A 26,971-nucleotide genomic window follows, 5' to 3' on the forward strand; every position below is an offset into this window, starting at 1 on the left:
ATTCCGAAACTAAAACAGATAAGGGTGCCGAGTCTTCTAACGACAAGAATGACGGAAAGGTATGATCCTTCACTCTGGCATGATCATGAACTTCATTTGGCCGTAACATGACGTTTTCGTCTCTGTGTCGATAAATTCTATGGGGGTTGAGACAAAAATGGAGGTGAAGAAAATCGAGGGGAGGAAAAATAGTGAAGAAAACTGGAAAATAGAAAGATTTTTCATGTAATCATAAAGGAGACCTATGTAACACCGACACTCTTCGGGAGCCTCCATGTTGTCTCCGACACTCTCCAACGTGCAATTGGCACGTGGTCAGCGCCCCAGACATCTCAATAATACATGAGTCCAGCATCTTGGCATGTCATTTCGATACCCACTAGTTCAATTTTAAGCATTCTCAATAAGCTAGGGGCGCTAAACCGAACGATTCGGTTTAGCCACATATATGCCATTTACACAGTGAACTATGACACTTCCCTGGGAACACACGGATAAGACTCAAAAGACACCAAAATGATATGCGAGAAAATTCAGAAATTCCATGTCCCATCAATAAAAGGACGTGATTAGTACGGGGCTTCAGCAAATTTCACGGAACGACTATACAGGATCAGTTCAAAAATAAGCAAACAAATATAGGAACGAATTCGGTTCGATATGAACTCGAAGACACGTCAAGATCGATTCAACTTTATACATGAGGTTCTCGGCCAGCATTACATAATGGAACAAACGTGGATCTAGCTCAGAATTTTTATCAAACAAATGATAGGTACCTCAGCCAGCATGATATTTGATGAAGAACGTCCTTCAGAATACACCTATATGTCAAAATTCGATCGACAATTTAGCAGTGAAGGAAATTCTGCGTCAAGGACTGCATAAAAAATGGAAACACACGCTGACCTAGTTCAGGCATTTCATCAAACTGGTGATATACATCAGAGGAGCTTAGATACAAAAGTAACGCAATGATTCACATCCAGATTATCACAAAGGCAACGCAGCAGGTTCAGATCATTAATAGAGCCTCACTTGCAAGAGCCGATTTTCACACAGGCAGTACCTCTGCTTCGTATCTAAAATAACAAGAAAACAGAGCATATGTTCTCTAATTGAAGGGAGACTGATTACCCGCGGGTGCAAGGAAATGAGAAGTTCGAGGAAATGCAGATGCTTCGAAAGAACACGCTGGACGGAAACTCTATGGTTATAACAAAGCCGTATCCACCCAATGACGAGAATTGTGCCGAGCTTCTCAACGTCCTACTCCTTATATCCCTCATCTTCAAATGGGCTTCCAATCTTCATGGGAAAACCTTCTTCAACCATGCGGGAAAAAAAAACAAAAAAAAAAGAACAAAGGCAAAAGTTAGCACAATTCCAACAGCGTGGTCGAGTTCATTAACCACCGAATCTCTGTTATCATGACATCTACGGTTGCGCAACCGCTCACAACGTTCAATTGTGGAACATTCTAAATGCAAATCTGAGGTGTCGGCCAAACTCTCCAACGACCTGCAATCGTGAATCCACAACTTCTGTAAAGATTCCAAGTGGTTCAGACCTTCCACGCTTCTTAGCTTTGGACATTTTCCTACCCGGAGCTCCCTCAGCTTTCTCAATTTCGATAGGTCTGATATCCTTTCCATGGAATCGCAATCCACGATCGATAGGACGCAAAGGGATCCCAATTCTTCAAGGCCACAAAGCTCGTCTAAATATCTGATTCCCAACAAATATACCTCTTGCAGATTCGTCATGGGCGACAGATCAAGTACATTTACGATCAAACAACTATTTAATCGCAAGGTTGACAAGTTCTCCAATCTGAAAAATATCCTCGGTTCAATCGAATGATTTCCAAGTTCTAACTCTCTTAAACTAGACAGGGGAAGAACACTCCCCTGCGCAAATCCCCTGCCTTCATAGGGTTCGCATCTCCTCGGTTCAATCCAACGTTTTCCAAGTTCTAACTCTCTTAAACTAGACAGGGGAAGAACACTCCCCTGCGCAAATCCCCTGCCTTCATAGGGTTCGCCACTATCGGCGGTGCATTTTAGACTAGTCAAACTCAAGGGAAGCTCAGGCAACTGTCGAAGCTTAGGACATGATTCCAACTTAAGTATTTGCAGATTAGAGAGGTAACTCAACGTGTTGGGCAATGTAAATATATCTGTGTATGATAAGTCTAGGATCCTCAAACAAGACAATCCCCCAATTCCTACAGTAATATCGCCAGTCAATTTGCAACATCTACTAGCATCTAACTCTTCAAGCTTCTCCATCAGTCCAATCGCGATTGGTAATTTTGTTATCCGACTTATGCTGGTCATCCTAAGTATTTTCAATTGCTTTAAATTGCCGATTGAATCAGGTAAGTGACCCAAACTTGTCGATGACAAATCCAACTCGACTAAGGATTGTAACTCCCCAAACGGTTCTGGGAGTTCCTCTATCTTCGTACATCTCGATAAATTCAACCGCCTAAGTTTCACTAGCCCTCCAATCGAGTAAGGCAGTTTGCTAATCAGCCTATATGATACATCAAGGGTCAACAATGACCGCAAATTACCGAACGTCCATGGAAGTTCAAGTAGCGTATTAGGCATGACAATCTCTTTCAAAGCTTGTAGACATCCTATTTCTTCAGGCAACTCTTGAAGAGAATCACATCCCTTCAAGTTCAAAGTAGTTAGGAGCTCTAATTTACCAATGGATGGGTCAATTTCAGTTAAGTTGCGACAGTCTTCAAGAATCAATCTCTCCAAGGACACCAACGTAGATAAATCAGGTGTTCTCATTAAGTATTCGCAATTGCTAAGATCTAGTACTTTTAGTTTAGTTGCCACCTGCAAAATAAAATATATACTAAGAAACACTCTGTAGAAAAAAAAAATGACAAGAAATGATACATGTATACAAGGAGTGGGATGGTCGTATCATACTCTGATTTGGTTCCAACCAATCCATTTCTCCGAAACATTGCTGTGTGAAAGGTCAAGAACAACTAAATTAGTCGGATGAAAGTTTGCTGCCGCAAACTCGTGAGGGCACCATCGCCAAGAAAACCATCTTAAATTCGAGAGAAGATTATTGAAGTCTCCAACGAGGAACACCCCATTCGCTTCCAAGAACCTCAGGTTTTGTAAATTAGCAACTTCATCATGCGTTAGAATGTCCCCACGATTTCCTAGTGACAATGCTTCTATTTTCCTACTTCCCTGACAATGGAAACACCAAGAAGTCCACGTGTGAAGGTCAAAAGCAAACAATTTCAAGCGCTAAAGTCTACAAAAATTCACATGAAAATAGATTGGTATTCCCTTTTTATACCTCTTTCTGCTTTAGAATGCTGAGGGCTTCCTGATGATTCCACACTCTACTATGCTTGCAAGGATCGTCGAAATTTTCTTTACGGACAATTGCCTTTCCAAAGTCCCGGACTTGGTCATGCATCCAAAAAGTATTGTCATCTTTGATTTTTATCAAGGACATGAGATAGAGGACTTCAATGGCATTGTTGGGACAGTATTCACAATCATCCCACATGTAGAAAGGATAGGTTTTATCCTCATTAACAAAAAAACAAGCTATATCTAGAAATACTTGCCTTTGTGCATCATCTAACCTTTCATAAGTTATCATCAATGTTCTTTGGACTTCCATGGGAGGAGCTTTTTGTAGCTTCTTGCATGTGTCTACCCATAATGCTTTGGATTTACCAGAAAGGAATGAACCTGTCACTTTAAGAGCTAAAGGAAGCTTTCCCAAAGTGGAGACAACGTTTTTTGAAAGGGAGACATAATCATTGGGTGGAGAGTCTCTCCTGAAGGCATGCCTAGTGAAAAGCTTAAGTGCATGATGAAATTCCATTTCCTGTACTTCGTAACTTGAAATATTAGCAGACTTCAAAGGGCCTTCACCTGTTGATTCTCCATCAATCATTAGGACACTTTTGTATCTAGTAGTAATGATAATCCTACTACCAGAACCGAACCAATTTCCTTTTGCTGCCAGACTTTTTAGTTGCTTTTCTTCATCCATGTCGTCGAGAACAATGAGAACTTTTTTACTACAAAGTACCCTCTTAATCATGTTGATCCCATCATCCACGTCATGAATTTGATTGACAGAAGGAGAATCGAGGAACTTGGATAACAATTGTTTTTGCAAATATACCAGGCCATGTCGTTCTGATGACTCTCGAACATCCGAAAGGAAATTGCAGCCTTGGAATTGAGAAGACAGCCGGTTGAAGACGACTTTGGCCAGTGTTGTTTTGCCAACACCGCCCATTCCGTGGATCGCGAGGAATTGCACACTATCTGATTCCAGATCCAACATCTTGATTATTGCTTCTGCACGATCATCAACTCCAACTAGATGTTCAATCACATTTTTATAACTGACATTCAGCTTAGCCAAGACGGCTTGAATTACTAATTGGATCAGATTTCCTTGGCTGCCATAACGTAACAACCGTGTTAAGGACGAATTTTATATCGTAAAATGCTACTGCCTAAGTGACTCAATTGTCTTCCCATGTTGATGAAATAACGCAAAAAATAAATAAAAAATTTTAAATATAAATTATAGGGTGTGCTACCCGTGAGAATTCCATTCTCCACGCCGAGACACACAAACTATATTTTCCACCAACAATATCGCAATAGAACTGAATAGAAAGGAAAGGGAAATTTACAGATGAGAGTCGAAAAGTTTTAAGACATTTACCCTTCGTCTTTCTTCAAGTTCCATCCCTTTATCTTGCCCACATCAATGAGAGCCTTTTCCCATGACTTTACTTCAGTGCGAAACTTCTTCCGGATCTGTGAAAGATTCTGTCTGTATACGTCTGTTTTGAGCTTGACATCAACAGGTTCCACGTCGAAAAAAATTGGCAGAATCTCTTTGCTCCCATTCGATTTCGAGGAGCACTCGACCATGTATGTGAGCTCTCGGAGGCACCAGTGGCTCGAAGCATAATTTGTGGAGAATATGGGAATGTAGATCTTGGAATTCTCAATTGCTCGTAGAAGTTCACCACCAATTCTTTCACCGACACGGAGGGATTCATCGTCCCTAAAGACGAGAATCCCGGCCGCAGCCATACTGTGGTAAAGACAATCGGTGAATCCATGACGGGTGTCGGGTCCGCGAAAACTGAGAAAAACCTCGTATGAAGGTCCGGATGACGGCTGTGAATTCGTCCCTCTCTCCATTGTAGGATCTTTAAACACCACAGATGTTCAAATCCCTCTCGTTCTCTCAAGGAAAGTTTGCTTTGGGTGTGCTTGGTTCTGAGCGTGGGCTGTCAATATCTGGCGTCATGGGAATAGGGAAGAAGGAACTGGTCTTCAAATATCCCTCGAGTCAATATAGTCAACACCTTGAGTCATGCAAGAAGCTTCCGGGAAATTCCCTAAAAGATTCCATTGATCAATCAATGGGTTCCTACCTAGGCTAGAAGTTTTCGGGTCCCATTCATCCACTAACAAATTTAAGTTTGCAGGAAGAAATTAATTTTCAAAGTAATTATGTCAATTGTCAAGTCTTGGCATTACTTGGAGCGTCGGCCGTCTAGTGAGGATCAGTACATGTTACATACTTCGCTGCATCAACGACGGCAGAAAGAAGAAAAACACGTAAAACGTAGTACAGAACCGTTAACAATACATCTTTTTAAGACCGTTGGGAAAAGCAGAAATAGCGAAGAGGAAGAGTCCGTTTGATCGAAGAAATTTTTTTTTTTAAGAAAAAAATCCAATTTTTCAGTGTTTTGATGACAGAGAACTAATCGGTTTACGAAACACGTTTTTCGAGAAGTAAAAAACTGCAATAACTATGAGGAAATTTATGTTTTTCGTTGAGACTCAGTGTGGGGTTCTCACAATTTCTCTGAGGAGTTTTAAGAAATCTAAATGTTGAAAAACACTACACAAAATTAAAGGAACGATATTCATCCAACTCTTCAATTTGATTATTTAGTCTAAATAACTGTTCGATCGAATTGCATATGTTGTAATGCTTATGGTTCCGTAACTATACACTCTTTCTTAGTAGTGAGATCCAGATACGACCGGATTCTGTATGGAGAACTAATAGGAGCAATTGGCGTGCATCAAGAAGAGACAAACCAGAGGTAGAGAGGCAACCTACATGACCTAATTGCATGTGAGAACCCTTTCTAGTCCACATACACTAGGTTTACTTTACTAAAGAAAAGCAGTAAAGTCACATGGTTGCACGCGGTTTACGAAATTGTTCAGTAAATTCTGATATGCATTAGTCACGTCCACAAGATATGCGAAAAGAATAGAGCGCGATTTACGGATCCGGTAAGCTTGCTTTCCTAATTTAGAAAACGACGGAAGTCTATGCTAACCCCACCAACAGACACATGATTCTTGTCCATCTATTACGCGTGACTGCCAAATGGTACAACTATCACATGAAATCCGTTTTCTTCTACCACATCATTTGTCTCTCTGTATGTCTCTTTCTCCCACCATATTTTGCCGATCAACGTAACCATCCTTGTCTCCGACTAACATCACCACTCTTGCAACCGGCACCACCGACGCCCTCCACAAGTAAGCCCCAACCTCTCTCTCTCTCTCTCTCTCTCCCCCATCGCCTAACTAAAAACTAGAGGCATCGAGCTTGAGCAATTCTAGCACACGTCAAGCCAGACGGAATTTGATTGCTTGACTATGCTCAACCTTTTCAGATTGTCATGTATAATTGTGTTAACAAGAGACAAATAAATTGAATGCTTTTTCTATATCACTAATCGCATAGAGAAGCATTGACGATCGTTTATATTGATCTACTTCCCAAAGAAATGAGGAAAGACACCACGATGTCACAACTTTATGTTGGGACTTTGGTGCGGCGTCCGAACCCCCGATCCTCCTACTCTGATACCGACCAAAGTCAGAGTCGTGGCGTTCTAGGCTCGTTACCACTCACCTAAAAAAAATGTCAACGAGAAGGAGTGAGATAAAACTCAGCAAGCTACTTCCCTAAATCACCGACTAACAAATCCAATAATATGAGCAAGCACGATAAATCGAACAAGTATCCTCATTCTAGCGACCATCCTTGGTATTCAACTAGGGATAATCGACATACAGCAACGCCATATTGTATTGTGCTACGTTAAGAGCAAGACATGACCAAGCGCCAAAGGGCGTGTCAAGTGTCAATATCGTAGTTCAAATAATCAAGTCGCGCAACAATGATAATGTCTCGTACCGCTTCCGAGACCAACCCAGTCACACAGCGGGGCCGCCCAATCACACAACAGGGCCTTCCCCTAAACTCCATGCGGTAATTCCTTACGACCATGCAGCTCATGTCCACGAACCTCACTCGATCCCCATTTGTGATATGCAGGACTATGCCCACGAACATTACCAATACATGTGGTATACAGTGTTAAGTTATGTCCCATAACAACAACTTTTACTAATGCGAAAAGTAAAGCAATCTATAATTACATGCGTACGCATATGAAATCAACCCCCTATCATTTCGAGAAGAAACGAAGGCTAAAGCGAATAGGCCAAACTTCCATTGGATATTCAGCTTTCACACTATACAAACTCACTAGCTTCAACCCCACCTACTACCCATCATTGAATCTTTACTCAAGTGCCAAGATCAGAGCAACCCGGTTTTAAAAAAAAAATGCCCAAGATAATATAAAGTAAATGGTAAACAATATGCAAAGACAAACATGCTAAAAAAATCGTCCACCAAAGCATATCAAGGGTCTGCACAAAATTCATGAAATATCCTCCAGGTTCAAAATCCTCCAAATTAGGCAACCATGTATATCCAAAATTCATATCATCTCTGGAATATTCAATTCAATCAAGCAATATTCAAAATATATCCAGAGATAAGGAATTACCTAATTCGAATTTTGAAGAGAAACTTGATCGCCAAGCAAACTTGAGCCAAACGCGCTAGTGATCCCAGAAAATACTGCACTGATTAGCGATGAGAATCGCTCGAAACGGAGTTGTTTTTGTCACTAGATAGTGATGAAACAGCAGCAAAAATCAACAATAATCATCTTTAGAACAGCAGCACACTCGCACAAAAAAAAAAAAAAGCAACGATACAACAGAGGAAACTCCACCAAAACCGCACTAGAACCTCAGTACAACTTCCCCAAAACAGCAACAAGTTCAAGACCAAATAGCAAGGAAACTTGGGTACTGAACAACAGGGACTTTCAGATTGAGCAGATGCGGCTTCAAGGGAGCACGGTGGCGACGGGAGTAAATGGTGCACTAGGAGAGCAGAGTCAACGTTGGAGCAGAAATAGAGTTTATAACCACACGAGCTTGTTTCTCTCAACCTCTATCTTACGTGAATTCTGGGTTTGTGAGCAGAAAACCTTTTTGTCGACCCCTCTTTCTCTCATGTATCTCTCTCTTTTTTTTTTTTTTTTTTTTTTGTGCGTCGAGAATCTCCCCCACAATAATTTGGTGGTCTCCCCTTTTATATTAGAAAAAATGTGCATCTTGAGATATGGTCTTTCCTTTTTCGTAAATATTCACGCATATCTTCTTGATTTTTATTTCTTTTTGCTCCTTCAGCTGATATATGAATATATTCGGCTTGATTTCGTCACGCCCAGACCATGATTCTTTCCCTCTTTATTGACTTATTTTTTTTTATCAAAATCTCATGTGAACGATTGGCTTTTCTCCGCGAAGATTCTTGCCTAATGCCACGACGTCAGAATACTCCACATGTGAAGCGTATGGAATTTTCAGACATGAGCCTAAACAAACTTACTGAAAACTCACGTGTACCAATCCAAATATTTCAATTGAGCTTCAAATATTCCACCGTCACCTTTGGTCCACAATAACACAAATGCAATATATGTTAATCTAAATTAAATATGCTAGGCATGAAAACTTATTTTTTTGTGAGAACTAAAACTACCTTTTTTTTAATGCACGATAATTGATTTAAAGAAAAATAAAAATTTAGATGTCAACACCAAACACCAGAAATTGGGGAAAATGTTTTCGGGAAAAATATTTTCCGTGAAACAAACGGAGCCTAAGTCAACCTCAAATTTTCTAAAATAAATGAAGCAGAACAACATAATGTGAAATATTCTTGCTTAATCTTATTTGGGCAAAAGCACACCAGAAATGCCAAAGTTTGTGAATAGCGCTCACTATGGTGCTAATATTTTTTCTTTTCGGATCACTTAAATACCAAAACTCTAATGAGCTTTGCCGGAAATCTTACTTGTCTTGTCAGAGGATCCCATTCAGCAATAAAAAAAGCAAAAAGTTAAAAAAAATAAAAACTAAAAATTAAGCTTTAAAAAAAAATATGAGGGTTTGTCCACTCATAGTAACCTCAATCTACGTTACCAAAGCAAATGTTCTCCATATATATTCAGAATCTTAACCTCATTTTATGAATGTCGCCTGTGTTGCCACATATCACAAAATAATGTGAAGCTTTGAATGCATGACCATGCCCTACCTTCTCAAATAATCATTTATATTTACGTTTTTTTGTCAAACATTTATAGTCAAGTTAGCAAGCAAATAAACTGAATGCTTTTGTTATATCAATAACCGTGTAGTATAAGCGATAACATCTTTTACAGAGATCTAGATCCCAAACAAAAATGTAAAGTTAGATGATATCACCTATTTAAATATAATGACGATGGACACTGAATATTTTGAATATTTACGTAGAATTTGGTAAATCATGGAACATATCAATCAAGATAATGCAAAGTCGAATTAAATGTATCTGCATCCCACGCAAAAACATAAAAATATTGGGGTCAGACCAACTTGAGTACGTAGTTAAATTTAAGCTATGAAACAGCCTAAGATAATCAGATTTAGTAATGGAGTAAATGGAGAGTACCATGAACATTATGTTGTCGATTTGCACAATGGATATATTTTGCAAAATCCTCAATAGAAATATTTCATTTGATTATGATGTAAACGTGAGCAGTTAGATATATTTTTTTTCCAAATTTTGGACTTACGAATCCCTTATCTAAAATTTGAAAAGCAGGTTATGAGAGGTAGCGACGGAAATTCATACCTAGGTTAATTTTGATTGGTTAATTATCTGGAAAGATACAACTTCCAAATCACAGTTGTTAACTAATTTTAATTCATAGCGGCAGGCGAGGGAAAGCAATCTCCTACAATCTTGGTTGCTTCGGCTTGAATAGACACCGATGTTGCTTGACTAGCTTATGGAACCTTGTTGAATCTTGCGAACTGTTCCTTAGAATTGGCAACTCTCTCATCATTAGTTGGATTAACCGACGAGGACAGAGCCGAGCTTGCGAGCCGGTGCATAGAGCCCGATGCTCCCGCATCTTTCGGACGGATGCTAAAGTTGACGATTTTTTTGGGTATAAGGCCGCTAGAATTGGAACAAAAGTAGAAGTTGAGGATTACTTATGAAAGGGAAAAAAAAAAGTTCTGAATATAATTTGGATAGATGCTATAATTTGGAGTTCTTTTGGGTATTGGAATTGTGCTAATTCCTAATATCTTTTTCCTTTCGTTTTGTGGCAACTTCATTCCTTTTTCTTTTTCTTTTTCTTTTTCTTTTTTTAATCTTTTCCTTTCCTTTCCTTTCCTTTCTCTTCCTTTTCCGTTAATTCCCTATTCATAATTTATCTTGCCTAATTGTGGTAAATGTGAAGAGACTTTCTGACACCAACCATGTTTTTCTGACAAACTTCATCTTTTTCTGACACGAATCAATCTTGGTGAAGCTGAGTTAGGACGCGAATTATCTGCAACAGTTATAGTTCAATCCGTGTGTATAGAAGAAGGTCTCTAGAGCTGATCACTCTTACTACTTGCCCTTTTCACGAAATAGGAGAAAATTGTATACTTTTATCGGTGGAAAATGCCCTCTTAACAAAAGTAAGTTTTGCTTTAGATGATGGCAGATGAGAAAAATGGGCTTTCACACTTTGGTTCTAACTTGAACAAACGTTGTGCTAAACTCGACTTCGCTTTTGTTCCTCGCACATGCCCCGACAGCTTTCTCTCCGTCTATTCTTTTGCTTTTTTTTTTTACTCTTTTTGCCACCTCCTCCACGAGAATCTGCCTCCTCTGTTTTTCTCTCTTTCTTTTCTTTTGCAGACCACTTTCCCCAACCAACGTCCCTCCCCCTCTCTAGTTGCCGTGAAGAAAAGCTCCACGCTTATGCTTTTTTCCTTCTTTTTTCCCCGTAGAAATTATCAGAGAAGTCCTCGACTATTGTAGGAGTCCCAATTTTATCTTAATTTTTTTTTGTTATCATTTCATTCATAAACGTTTTGTATTTGTGTCAATTCAGTCATAAACCTTTTGTATTTGTGTCAATTCAATCATTTTGACCGGAATCGCCTACGTGTCAATTTTTAATTAATATTTTTCAGATTATTTTACATTTTCTTTTTTCTTTTCTTCTTTTTTTTCCTTCCCTTCTTGATCAACCAGAGATGTGGGCTGATGAGATCAGCCTTGCAAAGGGCTGTGAGGTTTTGCCTCGCTCAAGGGATGGCGAGGCCAGACCTTGCCGGGATGACCTCACCACCGCCATGGTCATCGCCAGTAGCTAGCAATGCCGACCTCATCGGCCCATAACTCTAGCCGGTCATCGAGGTTTGACAATTGCTTGGAGGGAGAAGAGAAGAAAAAGAGAAAAAAAGAAAAAAAAGAAAAATATTGAAATATTATTAAAAATTATCACGTCAACGTTTTTCAGCCAAAATTGATTGAAAGAATTAAATTGGCACATTCGCAAAAAGGTTAATGACTGAAATTGGAAAAAAAAAATAATTTAGCACTGGACTAACACAATTGCGTTTTCAAGTTGTCTTTGGGAATGTTCCACCAAAAAAAAAAAAAAAAAAAGCTCTACTTGGCAATGATTATATGCTGAAAAATCGCCGCCCGACTTGACCGAGAATCCTCTGCTTTTCGTATGCCCAGATTTTCTTGTTTTCTTTCGGCCATGAAATGCGGTCCCTGAATGCCGGGATTGCTCCCTTTCCAAGATGGCAACTGCGCGCCCCTTTCCTTCTTTGATTCTCCTTGCGTTCTCTGTCAATCTGGGCATGTCGGAAAAAATAAATTGATACCTTTCGTGCCAACAGCTAGAAATTCCAACGATCTTACTAGAATTGACACTTAAATAATTATTTTAAAAAAATTATAAGTACTCTAAAAAACGATGACTTTAATGGCGATGATAAGAAATTCCGGCGATCTTATCGGAGCTAACACTTAAATAATCTTTTTTTTGAAAAAAAAAATTAATACTTCAGTGATCTAAAAAATATATATATTGGTACCAAAGTGAGCGCCGTAAACAAATATTGTACTTTTGTTGTTTTCCTGATTGTCCTCGAATGGCCGCCCTTCCTTTCTCTTCATTCGGCCGAGTTTGATTAGCTTAGGTCCAGGCTTGCGAAGGCTCGGTTTTAGAACCGAGGGTGAGCTCAGGACACATTATCCAAAGAACCTCATAGTTGAATCCATCCTTTGGCCAATGCGAATGCTTCTTGCCCAAAAACTAAATGTCCCCGATGCCTAAACGCGAAGAAATATAGGAAGAACTCTGAACGCAAGACTATGCACAGTCGATCTTTTTCTCATTAGGAGTCAAACTATGTCGAATGCAATCTCTAGTTTTCTTATTAAACGAATGAGAAGTCTTCGAGAAGTTCGTTTCAAACGGCGCAAACTAATGTAACAGCAGTAGCACCATGGCATATCTAACACTCACACCGGTAAGATAACAGCAGAACACATAAGTCGATGTGTACAGCAAAGTCCGGAGAACCATAGAAGTCCCAAGATTGAATCGCTTCATTTTTTTTTAAAGTGCTGCCTGAGTTGTCTGGCATACTCTTTTGACAAGAATTTACAATGAAAAATGGTAAGTTGACAGAAAATCACTAGTCGAATCTCTTATGCAGTCGCATATTTTTTCCTGGATAGGTAGGGTTCTCGAACATACTCGTGTATATGGGTGTGTGGGCGGTGCAAATAATTTTTTTTTCGGGTTGAGGATGAAGCTGACGATGCTGATGCTGATGCCAATGATACTGGAGATGATTCTGATTCCGAAACTAAAACAGATGAGAGTGCCGAGTCTTCTAACGACAAGAATGACGGAAAGGTATGATCCTTCACTTGGCATGATCATGAACTTCATTTGGCCGTAACATGACGTTTTCGTCTCTGTGTCGATAAATTCTATGCGAGGTGAGACAAAAATGGAGGCGAAGAAAATCGAGGGGACCAAAACTAGGGAAGAAAACTGAAAGAGAGAAAGATTTTTCATGTAATCATAAAGGAGACCTATGGAGCACTGACACTTTCCGGGAGCCTCCATGTTGTCTCCGACACTCTCCGACATGCGATTGACATGTGGTCAATGCCCTGGACATCCTAGCGACACATGAGTCCAGCATCTTAGCACGTCATTTCGACACGCACTTATTCAATTTTAAGCATTCTCAATAAGCTAGGGGTCAAAATGTAAATTTATAATATATATACATACACACACTTAAGTTATATACCCAGCCAATCCAAAATTAATATACCCAGCTAGCCCAAAAAAAAATATAATCATGAATCTCTAATAGAAAAAGAAGAAGAAACTCATTATTAATATTTTTATATATACTTGATAATATATGTAAAAATATATATTTAATATACAACTTGTCCCAACGTGTCGAAATTCTCTATTTTTTTAGAAACGATATGTCGGCATGCTGTGTCGTGTCGGTTCTACATAGAAAGAGACTCTCCGATCCCGACACGCTGGAGCAAATTGACCCAAGGAAATTTCTTTGACCCACTGCTGGGGATCGAGTGGGCCTAACAAGCCTCCAGAGGGCTGCACTTTTAGTTGTTGCCGTTCTAGTCAGGTCGGAGCGGCAACCCTGAAATTTAGCTCGCCGTGCTAGAGTTGCCAATGACGCAGCTGATAAGGTCGAGAGGGAGTGGACCTTAGGGGCCGGGATTGATTGCTCTTTGGGCTCGTGAATAGGTTTTATCAATTGAATCTTTGTGAAGATTCGGCGCACGATCAAATCGAAATAAAATGTAATTAGCATTTTACATCTCTCGTTACATCACTTAATTACTAGCGAAAAAAGTACATATAGCAGTAGTTATTTATGGATCCAAACCCAAACTACTAAAAAAAATTATAAATCCTCACACGTGAGATGCGAAGTCTGGTCCTCGAAAATTCAGACGGCATTTCCCATCAATGGCACTGGTCTTCAAATTCATGTGGAGGACCGGATGATGACACTGGTCTTCAAATATCCCTCAAGTCAATATATTCAACACCTTGAGTCATCCAAGAAATTTCCGGGAGATTTCCTGAAAGTTTCCATCGATCCATCGTTGGGGTTGTCGCCTAGTAGTTTCCAGGGCCGGTTCATTCAATAACAAATTTAAGTTTGGATAAAAGAACATTTCAAGTGTCAATATTTATGTATGGCGCTCACTATAGTGCCAATATTTTTTGGGATCACTCAAGTGCTAAATTGAAGAAAAAATGATCACTTTAGTGCCAACGAAGAGAAATTCCGATGATCTTACTGTAGTTGGCATTTAAATAATTATTTTTCAAAAGAATTAGCACTTAAGTGATCCAAAAAACGATCACTTTAGTGCCAATAGCGAAAAATTTTGGCGATCTCATCAGAGTTAGTACTTAAGTAATCGTTTTTCAAAAAAATTGTCACTTAAGTGATTTGAAAAAAAATATTGGTATCAAAGTGAGCGTGGTACATAAATACTAATACTTGAAGCGTCTTTCTATTTTTAAGTTTGCAACAAGAAATTACTTTTCAAAGTACTTACATCAAGTCTTGGCATTAATAGGGAGTAGGCATGGTAGCTGAAAGCGCCGGCCGTCGAGCAAGGATCAATTCATCTACTTTTTTTTTTTTTTTTCAATTCATCTACTTGATTAAGCTTGTTTTCGACGCAATTAATGCAGCATCGTAGAGGTGGAAAGACAAAAAGGAATTACAGAAACGTCGGATTTCAGCATCAGTTCTAGTAAGGCATAACACTCTAAAGATCATATCAGCTGAGGATAATGTTTGTGAATCTACCGCTTCCATCTAGAGTGATTTATCTTCGACCAAATCAGAAAAACAGACTTCACATTCACTCGTCATAATAAGCTTACGAGGTTAGACAGCATCACTCATCAATGGCAACGTTTTCTCTTTTAGCTAACTAATGATAATTTGCCTTAGTGTAGAAACACTTTCCATCATTATCTCCTTGAAGCTTTTATTAGATATTTGTTATTTAGGGATATAGGTGTGGAATTCTGGCTATCCAGAAGCTCATGAAGCAACCTGCAAGTCACATCTTGTGTTAATTTATGACGGTATATAGCCGTTACAGTTTTGTTTATTAGGTACCTCGTTTGCTTCAATCCCTAGCTCATGTCAATGTATGCACACATGTCCAAGTACATATCTCAAATCAAAAAGTGGAGCAAGCCTTCGCCAAGCAAAAAGACGTGGATCCTCTCTTTATCCTACTTAGGAAAATAAGAAAGCATGACATGACAAATTTAAAAGTGTAGTTTCTCAAAGGCAGTCCGTGACTACAAAGCTGTTTTGTTTAGTTTTGCGTTGTGCAAAACAAAGTTAGGGGCACAATCCTAGAGCATCATTTTTGTTTTCCAGGTAATGATGCACAAATTAGGCATGTCCCTGGCTAGCCAATGCATGCACTTGATGATACATGGTTTTTCCGAGGTCCCCTGGGCTGGCTCGAACCTTTTGTGGATTGAGCGGAACTGCACACCACAAGCAAAGAAAGCCTCTTAGATTTGACCTTAGGAAGGCCCAACAAAATCGGCTAAGGTCCAATAAATTTTGCCACATAACATCCCTAGTCAATTGACTCCACCGCACTTTAGAATATTTTTATCTAGTTCAGGAACTAAATTAAATATGTATCAAAAGTCCAGATATCACATTGAACGAATTAGAAGTTCATGAATCACACTGCACATCTAGCTATACAGTTCACGGACCACATTAAATAAATTGAAATAGGACCACATTGTACATTGAATCAAAATTCTAGACCATTTATGTCGTTATCCCAAATATTTTTTAGGAGTATCTATGAATGTCTTCAGTATTTAGGGCTTTGAACTCATTGCCTCATCAACATTGATACCAATCTTTTCAATAACAAAAAGAAACTTGTGTAATTATAAAGTCAATTGATTATTTAAACACTTAAATGAAAATAAGAACAATTAATTTATCGTTCTTCCATATGGCACTAAGTTTCAAAGATATTTCATTTGTGTTACATTGAATAAATTATGTCGAGATTATGTAATTATGTTGTGATGTAGTTTAGCCACGACTCACGAGTACCGACTCATATTTCTGTTTCCCAACACTTATTTGAATTTAGTTTGAACTAACATACTTGCACGGGGTTGAAAATTTAAGACTACATCGTTGGATCATTTTTTTGAACTATTTTACATGAGGGTCTAAAATTATCTAAGGCGTAACTTCCTTTATGTGCAAAAAAAATCATGACAAATGTTTGACAAATCCGATAATCAAAAACCAAAATCACCAATACAAACACCATTAGGGACCACAATCTCAAATTTTCAAAGATTAAATACTAAACCCTAACTAGTCGTTATGATTTTTTTTCCCCTTCCTTTTGTTGCCCTTACTGGTATGAAGTCTAGCTCCGCCGCTGTTACAAATCATGGGATTTATCATATGCTAATGTAAATTAATGCAAAATAGAAATTAGAAAAAAGATATATGAGTGTTGATAACTTCAAAAATAGCTTATTCATGAAAAGAGCAATTTTCACTAAATCCTCATTTTACAATAAAGTTAGTTGTAGAAAAAAAATTGAAATATCAGTCTTTTCACCATAAATAAAAAATATTCCAGTTTGAGGAATAGCAAATTCAATTAGTTGAATAAATTTAACTTTAAAAAAAAAAGGAGAGACATCCATTAATGTAAAGGATGCAAAAGAATTAATAAAAATGTTTGTGTTTGACCACACAACTTACTAATGGACAGTGCCGATCAAAGCACCTGTTGATGATATATTACTACAGAATATAATTTATGATTCAAAGTATAGCTTGTATCATTTCTTAAATAATTTTTCATTTAGAAAAGACATCCACTTAGTTCTAAGAGAAAAAAGCAATGTAAAAGCGATCTTATTTTGTATGCAAGTTTACAATGTATAGTTTATTCCAATAATTCGTTTTCGGATTGAATGAAATCGGAAAACTATAGCTGCTATGTACACAACGTATAACAGTTATAGTAAGATACGTATATGTATCCTTTTATATTTTTTTCGTATTACTAGATCCTATCAGTTTAGTTTACAACAATCACAAATTATAATTAATCCGAAATACTTCATCTATAAGGTTAGTTATCTATCCGTTTATTTATTTATTTCATGCGTTTGAAATACATTTCGCTTTGCATTTACTATAGTAGAAATTAAAATTTTACACACTAAATGTAGCCATAGATTACGTGCATTTTATTTAATCTATTTCCAGCCCTTGAAGTCCAATCGTTTCAAGTATATCGTATACAATACAAGCAACTCCGCTTGATTGAGATTGAGAAAAAAAATTAGGGTCGATATTATCTTCATCAAATCATTGTTGTCTTTATAAAAAGATATGCCGCAATCTTCGATCATCGCACATTATCCATTTGTGTTTCTCCTACTTATCAAATATCATATTATAAAATCTATAATTGCATAGATATATATATTATTCTTGATCTCCTTAAGTTATGATATTTTAATGTGACAAAGCCATAACTATAATTATCAGATAACTCTCCTTTCTTCAATAAATCATAATGTGTTCTGTAAGTCACTCCACTAGATCAATCTTGTACAAATCTTTATTTGGGTTATATCTGTTCTTCTTTTTAGCTAAAGTTATATCTTAACAGAGGCTGTTCAAGCACGTTAACCAATTTCACGGTGACCGGATATCGGAATGATTTAGTAATGAAAACTTTCAAATTTGATTTCGTTATCCTGTTAGATGTGATCCCTTTGGTGCCAGGCAATAGAACAAACAGTTCCTGATTCTATCTTACATGTTACAGTTTGAAGTTTGAACCTTCCAGTTTTGCGATTGAACACATCAAATCTTCGATCCAATCTAGTCTTGTGTGCCGGGAATTTAGATATCTTGATTTCTAGATTTGTCGAAGCAAACACAGATAATTTTAAAATTGATTCTATGCCGTCTTCTTGACAAGTAAGGATTAAGATCTAGAAACCGCTAGAAGAGGAAGAACCAAAAGATTATGCTCGTACGAGAGTACTTTAACAATGTCCCACGGATAGGATGATTAGGAGACAGAATCTCACAAAACGATACGTTTTCGGATCAAATTCGATCGGTTCATCACAATAACAAAAATTAAAACTTGGGGCAGCATTAAAATTCGGTTTGCCAGAATCATCATCTTTCACTGTGAATTTTTAGTGAATACATCCTTCATTTTATCTCTCATTTTTTTATATAAGAACCTCGCAGGCTCGCCCCACGGAAACACCCTTCTTCATTCTCTCGCCAAACCAAGAGAAGAGAGGTAAGAAATGGGGAAATTGAGTTTGAAGAGCATCGCGTCCGCATTTGCCATTGCGGTTCTTGTATGGTGCATAAGTTGTGAAGTTTGCAATGCTAGAGAAGCTACTAATAGGAGATCCAGCGCAGCCGCCGCCGAGGCCGCTGATTCCAAGGCGGGGAGCTCTTTGTGGTGGAGAGGACCCTGGAGGATACCTTACATCCCTCGCCCTCCTTTCCCCTTCTACCACCCGTGGCCTTACTGGCTCCCGCCCCCTTGGCCCTATTGGCCCCGCCCCCACCCTCTCCCTCTGCCTCGCCCCCACCCAAAATTGCCGCCACCGGCGTCAACACCATCACCACCCCAAACACCAATAGCCAAACTCACACCCCCGCCAACACCAACAGCCAAACCCACACCAACACCAGCCCCACCAACACCTCCGGCATCAGCGACCCCACCTGCGGAGCCAGCACCACCGGCTTCACCAACACCTCCGGTATCACCAACACCACCGGCTTCACCAACACCTCCGGCATCAGCGACACCACCAGCGGAGTCAACACCTCCGGCATCAACAACACCACCGGCAGAGCCAAGACCTCCGGCTTCAACAACACCACCGCCAACACCTCCGGCATCACCCACACCACCGGCTTCACCAACACCTCCGGCATCAGCGACACCACCGGCGGAGTCAACACCTCCGGCATCAGCAACACCACCAGCGGAGTCAACACCTCCAGCTTCACCAACACCTCCGGCATCAGCAACACCACCAGCGGAGTCAACACCTCCGGCATCACCCACACCACCGGCATCACCCACACCACCGGCAGGGCCAACACTACCAGCAGGGCCAACACCACCGGCTTCACCAACACCACCGGCTTCACCAACACCTCCGGCAGCGCCAACACCACCACCACCACCACCGGCAGCGCCAACACCACCGCCACCGGCAGCCCCAACACCACCAATACCGAGCAACTCTACCGCCTTCAATGTGCTAGATTTCGGCGCCAAGGGTGATGGGAGCACTGATGATACCAAGGTCGATACACTTACCGCCTTTTCTATACCTTACACTCTTTAAGTAGTTCTCGAAATATCCTTTAGTTATCATGCAATATTTGATTAGAATGCATCCCTAAAAAAAATTGATCAAACCCTAATTCATGATGCGAACTAAGTGTCCCACTAGCACTACTTTGGATGAGATAGAGGAAAGCTAAGTCCTAGAGGTTCTAAACCCTAATTTATTTTCCTGTTGTCTCACAGGCATTCCAAGATGCATGGGCAGCTTCATGCAACGTGGAGGCATCAACAATGGTGGTTCCTGCGAAGTATGTGTTCCTCGTTGGGCCCATCTCGTTCGTGGGTGAACACTGTCAAGAAAACATTATACTCCAGGTACAAATATACCCAGTTAAAATAAGAGGAAAAATATAAGAGTTGTGCATACTTTTTGAAAATTTGTTCAGATAACACACCTGCAATGTATCTGACACGAAAAAAAAAAGATGATCTTTTGCTGTAATACGTTCTAACGAACAATACTAACACAGTTTGGTTTGGACGTTTTTCAGCTAGATGGTACGGTGGTTGCTCCGACGGATCCCCAGGCTTGGGGCGACAACGATGCTCTTGAGCATTGGCTACACTTTGACAAACTGAGTCGCTTCACATTGCAAGGGAACGGAACCGTCGACGGCCGAGGCTCCGTCTGGTGGCACCCCTTGCAATCTGAGGACCTCAAGGATGACCTTTCCGATGTCGATGATGATGGAATGGACTCCGAGGACACGGATATACAGGTGACAATCGCCTTCCATGCAACTCATTGCTTGAGGATTCGGCTAATCATGTTTCCATGTTTACTGTTTTGTTGAACTTGTGGTAGGCAAAGGATGAGTTGAGTTCAATGCCCTGGAAGAAACCGACGGTGAGAACTACGAACCAATCATCCCTAGCAATAATCACCGTAGTCTTACCAACTTGTGTAATCATGCAAACGATTGATGTGGATTTCTTCTCTTTTCTATGGCTTTGGTTGCTCAGGCAATGAAATTCGATCGCAGTCTAAATGTCACGTTCAGCGGCATTAAGATTCAGAACAGCCCCAACGTCCACCTCACGTTCTACGCATGCGTCGGCGTTCTCGTGCACGATATGAGCATCTCGTCCCCAGGCGACAGCCCCAACACCGACGGGATCCACCTTGGGAACTCCCAAGATGTGACCATCCATGATGCTACTCTCGCCTGTGGTAATCGCAGTTTCCGCCTCGGTGTAGTTTCGCGGAATTTCCATTGGAAACACATATGTATTACATTTCTTCAATTGATACAATGATCAATCTGCGTTTTCCTACCATGTTTCGCACAGGGGATGACTGCATTGCGATCCTCAACGAATGCTCCAACATCCACATACACAACGTGCACTGCGGTCCGGGCCACGGGATCAGCATCGGAAGCCTAGGAAGAGACCATTCAAGAGCATGTGTGCACGATATTACTGTTCAAGACGTTGATCTGCACGGGACGACGAACGGTGTCAGGATAAAGTCGTGGCAGGTAAAAAAAGTATTAACATGAAACAGCCTTGAAAATTATAAAGAGTCCTAGCTTTTAATATCCTTTACGAATGCATTGTGTCCAATGAAGGGTGGGTCGGGCGCCGTCTACAGAGTGAAGTTCTCGAACATTCGAGTCTCCGAGGTCCGATGGCCGATCATCATCGACCAGTACTACTGCGACCACACGACCTGCACAAACCAGTCCTCGGCCGTCGCCGTGCGAGGCATCGCCTATGAGAACGTCGTGGGGACATACACAGAGAGACCGGTGGACTTGGCTTGCAGCGACGCAGTGCCCTGCCGGGACATCACTCTGTCCTCGATAGACTTAAGGCCATCGTCACAGAACCCACCCTCTCATGGTCATGACCACAGCCCCTTCTGTTGGCAGACCTTCGGCCAGCTGACCACGCCGATCTTCCCGCCTATCGACTGCGTGCAGATCGGGACCCCATCGAGCAATGGGATCGGATCTGGTCAAGACTTATGTTAGAGACTTTCATTATAGTTTCCCTCACGGAGTCTTCTTACTTAGGAACAGCCACGCTTTCTTCACTAGGAGTTCTTTTACTGTGGCATATAATAGAATTTCTATAGGTTTGGTTCCTTGTAGCAAGAGCAAACGGTTTTTGCTTACCTTTATTACTTGACTCTACCGTGTTAGATTATATCAATTACAGCTAAAGTTTATATCAATTATGATTGATCTTATTATACTATTTATTTATGTAATGGTAACACCAATTACAATATTTTTCTATAATCACATATTATAGCAAATAATACACTAAAACAATATTTTGTTTATTTATTCATGTAATGATGATTATGTTGTATACAATTATTTTTACATTAAGAAGTACAAAAAATTAATAATAAGCATATTAGCTCCTTGCTATTAGGCATGATTATCTAATTTTTCATTTGTAAATCTTATATTACTCAAACGGTGATGATTATCTTAATTACCAATTTTACTAACTAGCACTCAGTTATTTATGTAGTCGTTAATTCAAGCATACTAATAATTACGTGACAATGTAAGTTTCATTTCAACGTAACTATAGATGATTAACTTTAGACGACAGTATAAAAAGTTTTACATTAAATTTTGATATCTTCATAAGGTATAAGGGTATTACCCTCATGATTGCCAATTAAACTGATTTACTTTAATATATAGTCACATGCTATGTTCTTATCTTTAAATTATAATCATAGATATATTGTTAAATGGAAATTAGATTACAATATATGATGATCTATGTTCGGTGTATTAAACTCGTGAATCATGATTGACTAATAAAATGGATGATTATTATAATCCCTCTAATTCTGATTTTAGGGCAAATATGGGAATTATGATGCTATTGGCTTCTTCTTATATATGTTGTTAATCAAAACAAACTTTTGCAATAAGTATTCCTTTGGTTAAAACAAATATCATAATCATCATTGCAATTGTGTTACATTACGGCATAATGGCTATTGCAATACAACCTTTTTTCCATTACTTCGCACTACGGGAAAAACGGCTTGCCATACCCTAAGGCAGTTAAACGGCTTGTCATACCAAGTTTTGTAGCCTTAGACAAAATTTATGCGAAAAATGTTTTAACTTTCATTGTCAATGATTCGATTGAAGATGGGACAATTTTAAACTTACTATGGGAAAAATATGAAATTTCGTCACCTTAGATTAAACCTAAATCAAAATCACGGTTCTGTCGCCCTAGGTCAAACTTGAGCGACAAAATACAATCTTTATTGCCATTGAGAAGGAAACGTTTCTAACCTACAGCAACAAAAATAAATTAGGGGTGAGTATGGTTTGAGGGTGGAACCGAGCACCGATGGAAATAGGATAGGTTCCAGGTTCCAAAAGTTAGAGAACCAATTCCATGGATAGGTTTCAAGTTCCAAGAGGTGGAACCTAGAACAAATCTTTATGTTTTTCTTGTTATATGTCTTTGCACAACGGTATTCTATGGCGTCCGATAATGAGTGTGTAATCTTAAACCATTAATCTAAGCTTTCATTTTAGCAATATCCACGACTAAGATTTTTACTTGTTAATGTTTCCTATTATGGCCCTGTTTGGTTCAGCATTGGAAATGAGCATTGGGGCTCTAAAGTCCCTTGGCCAAATGCAAATGGTGTTTGGTTACTTTTTTAACTCACTTTGGGGAGATGCAATTGCATCTCAAATGCTCTCCAAAGTCCTTTAGCCCAAAGTACCTTTAGAGGTACTTTGGACTAAAAGACTTTTGCAAAATGCAACTAATTTTTTTTTTATTATTTTAACTTTATCACCTTCGCTTGTCGCCACCTACCCGCCGAACCGCCGGCCGCTGCCCCCCGCCACCGCCCGCCGGACCTCCGCCACCTCCTGCCAAACAACAGCCGCCGGCCCACCGTTGTCCGCCGGCCATCGCCGGCTGCCTACCACCGCTTTTTTTTCAAAAAGTAAAAATACTTTACAAAGTTCGTTTCTCACTAAACAACATTTACGTCAAAGTTACTTTCTAAATGTGTTTTTAAAATACACTTTACCAAACACTACTTGCATTTTAAAAAAGGCCTTTAGTCTAAAGGTATTTGCATTTTCTCAAAGTCTCTTGACCAAATGCTGAACCAAACAAGGCTTATATGTCTAAACATAAGCTATATGCAGTGGATTGTAGCAGCAAATGGTGGTCATTTCAAGTGATAATTCACTACAATCATTCAATTAAGAATATATATATATATATATAGCCAATAAACCCCGAAACCTATGACAAGGTAGATTCCAAGTTCCATGGTATATAGGGTAGGTTCCAGGTATTGAAAAATGGAGAATCGTTTCGACGAATAGGTTTCAAATTCTAAGGGTGAGCGGTTCCAAATTATGAAACTTGAAATCTACCGATCGAAACAGGTTGCTCGTTTTTTGGAACCCGAAACCTATCATCCTTACCCTGGAACCTGGAACTTACCTTTTCACAAGTTTCAAGTTCTAGGTTTCAAGGTTGATTCCAAGATCTACCTAGATTCTACTTGTATTCTTAATTGAACGATCATAATGAATCATCTCATTTAATGACCATTATTTGCCGCTACAACCTATTAACTACAACTTGTATTTAGACATACGAAGAAATATGAAACATTAAAAAAATAGAAGTCTATCATAAATATTATCAAAAATGGAAGCTCAAACTAGTGGTTTCAGATTTCACACTTATCATCATAAGCCAAGAATACCGCAAGATCCCGTAAAAACATATACCAAGAAAAACACAAAAAACTTGTTACAAGTTTTAGATTCCACCTACCTAGAAACTATCCTTCGGAGTGAGTTCCCCAATTTTTGGAACCTAACTACTCTTATATACCTTAAAACCTAGAACCTTGGAATGATGCTCACCTCTACCAAATTCCACCTGTAACTTGAAAAGAACCTAGAACCGCACACCCAAAATAAAACTCCGATGTCTTAGGACGCACCCAAAGCAACAAAATAGTGGTTTTGTTGCCTTAGCTCAATGATTTTAACAAAATGACTTTTAGAAAAATATATTCAAAAATATAAATAAATAAATAAATAAATAAATAAACTTTTTGTGAAAAACCTAGTTCAGTTTCCTTGCCCATTGGGTACGATTCTTCCGGAAAAAAAAAAGACAAAAATAAAGAAAAGACTTATAGGCAACAAAAATTTTGTGGGACAAAGTTGCCTTAGGGGTACCAAAGGCAACGAAAATCAATTTTGTTGCCATTAGTTAACATGATCGTCTTTGGTTTAGGTACGGCAGCAAATCTATTCTTTTTAGTTATCGGTTGTGTTAGTCTCAATAAATTAAGGGAATTTTACTCATCAAGTTAGTATCATAAATTTATCGAATATGTGTAGTTTAATTACAAATAATATCTTTATTTAATAAGGTTTTTTCAAGTTGGTATTATTAAATTTATTTTATTAACTTACACTAATTAAATTTTTTATATTTTACACATGGGTCCGTGGGAAGATTTCAAAAAAGCGCTCCAAGTGCCCTCATTTTCTCAACAAAAAAAAAAAGCCTAGAGTGGACGTTGTTTCAAATAAAGGCCCAAAGTATCCAATATTGTTTCAATGAAAGGTTTGAAGTATCTAACCATGTTTCAAATAAGGGTCTAAGCTTGCTGGCCGGTCAAATGTTCGCCTGCCAACGAGCATGTGATATTTCCAACAATCGAAATAAGGACATTTTTGTTCAAAAAATGTTGAGTAAAAAAAAGCCAAACTTCAAATTAAAATTCTCAAAACCCACATTCTTTTCTTCTTTTCTCCAACCCACGTTCTTCATTGAAAGGTTGCGTGAACGAGAAAGTGTTTCCAAAGCAAGCACTAGTGGGCGTTAGGGTGCGACTAGGTGACGGGGTGAATTAGCCGGCGGCGGCTAGTGGTGATCGGTTCCCGGTTCCTAATTACCAGAACTAGGGACCAGACTATCGGTCCCAAGAATAGGACCAAACCAAACCCACCGATCCGGTCCGATTCCTAAGCGATCCAATGGAACCACCAAACTGTCCAAACTTTATGTGTTTCAACGCCCCTCAATAAATTGTCCAAACGTTGAGCTAAATGATAAGTTCGAATTGTAAATATAACCACACAGCCATCTTTCTCCATTGATCAAAATAGATGACAACCGATCAATACATGAACAAGGATTTGGGATGTAAATATCTAAGCACTAAAACATATGGCATCAACAATGAACCTTTCTTGGGTCGTGGAGAGCACTTATTGGCTGCCTCTCCTTTTGATCTAAATTCATTGGAAAAGTCACTAATTCCCAAACAAAAATTAGGGTTATGTTTAAGAAATCAATAAAAGAAAATTTTTTATCCGATTTAGGCAGTCCATTCTAGTCTTGTACCCCTTCAAATCGGAAACCGGACTACCCGGACACCGGTTTCAATTTTGAGGACCCGGAAATGAACCACCAATCGGGACGATTCACGGTTCGATCGGTTCGACTTGCTCACCCCTAGCAACGATGATGACGGCCGAAGGTTGAAGGATTTTGAAAGAAACTAAAAGGAAATAAGTCAGCTTGTAGGGTTCACACAAAGTGTTCGCCCTCCCAATTCAAAATTTGTTTAGGGCGAGCGGGTGTCCTTCTTCCCGTCTTTGGGCTTGTCTGTTTATGCTTCTTTACTTATTCATGACTTGGCTTGTCCCCGCACCACACAATGACAACATATCATAAGATTTCCGTTCTTGAAAATTGGCACTTCTCCTAATCCATAAAACCTACGAAATTTGAGATTCGGAACAAATACAAGGACTCGAAAAAGCATTGAATCTCATTTACAAGAACAATTTTATTTCCATGATGCAATCGTTTTAATTGTATCTTTCATTTTGCTTTTGTAATTCGGCCGAGGTCAATTTTCCAGAAGTGAATCGCTAAATTGAAACCCTAATTTTCCTTAATCCTCTAATTTCTTTTGTTCTTGTAAAGGTTAGTTTCCTAAGTTGGTTCAACCAAGTACCTCGTTCGTCAAGAGAAGGCCATTACACCTGTTGAGTAACACGTCGATAAGGAGTGGGTATGTGGTGGAATACGACACCGATAGTTGTAGCGATGACAGTGAGTTTTATTTTCTAATGACAAGTGGTATCTATTGTGCATTTTCTGATTGTATTTGTTGTGGTCGTGGTCCCTT

At 39.2% G+C, this 26,971-nt stretch overlaps 2 protein-coding genes across 2 annotated transcripts; one reads left to right on the forward strand and one right to left on the reverse strand.

Annotated features, from left to right (window-relative positions):
* Nucleotides 1-1,034: 1,034 nt before the first annotated feature.
* On the reverse strand, nt 1,035-5,228 carry LOC125315516 (disease resistance protein RPV1-like). Its single transcript, XM_048280689.1, has 5 exons — nt 4,741-5,228; nt 3,340-4,468; nt 2,952-3,227; nt 1,383-2,855; nt 1,035-1,082 (listed from the first exon to the last, which is right to left on the reverse strand). The coding sequence occupies exons 1-5, from the start codon at nt 5,226-5,228 to the stop codon at nt 1,035-1,037; spliced, it is 3,414 nt and encodes a 1,137-aa protein (XP_048136646.1).
* A 13,493-nt stretch (nt 5,229-18,721) lies between these two features.
* On the forward strand, nt 18,722-21,970 carry LOC115751237 (polygalacturonase At1g48100-like). Its single transcript, XM_048280690.1, has 7 exons — nt 18,722-19,744; nt 19,972-20,103; nt 20,280-20,507; nt 20,594-20,635; nt 20,752-20,959; nt 21,079-21,269; nt 21,360-21,970. Exons 1-7 carry the CDS (start codon nt 18,722-18,724, stop codon nt 21,762-21,764), a joined length of 2,229 nt encoding a protein of 742 aa, XP_048136647.1. The 3' UTR covers nt 21,765-21,970.
* Nucleotides 21,971-26,971: the final 5,001 nt, after the last annotated feature.

Source organism: Rhodamnia argentea, chromosome 6 (assembly GCF_020921035.1).
Source record: "Rhodamnia argentea isolate NSW1041297 chromosome 6, ASM2092103v1, whole genome shotgun sequence".
Classification (NCBI taxonomy): Eukaryota; Viridiplantae; Streptophyta; class Magnoliopsida; order Myrtales; family Myrtaceae; genus Rhodamnia; species Rhodamnia argentea.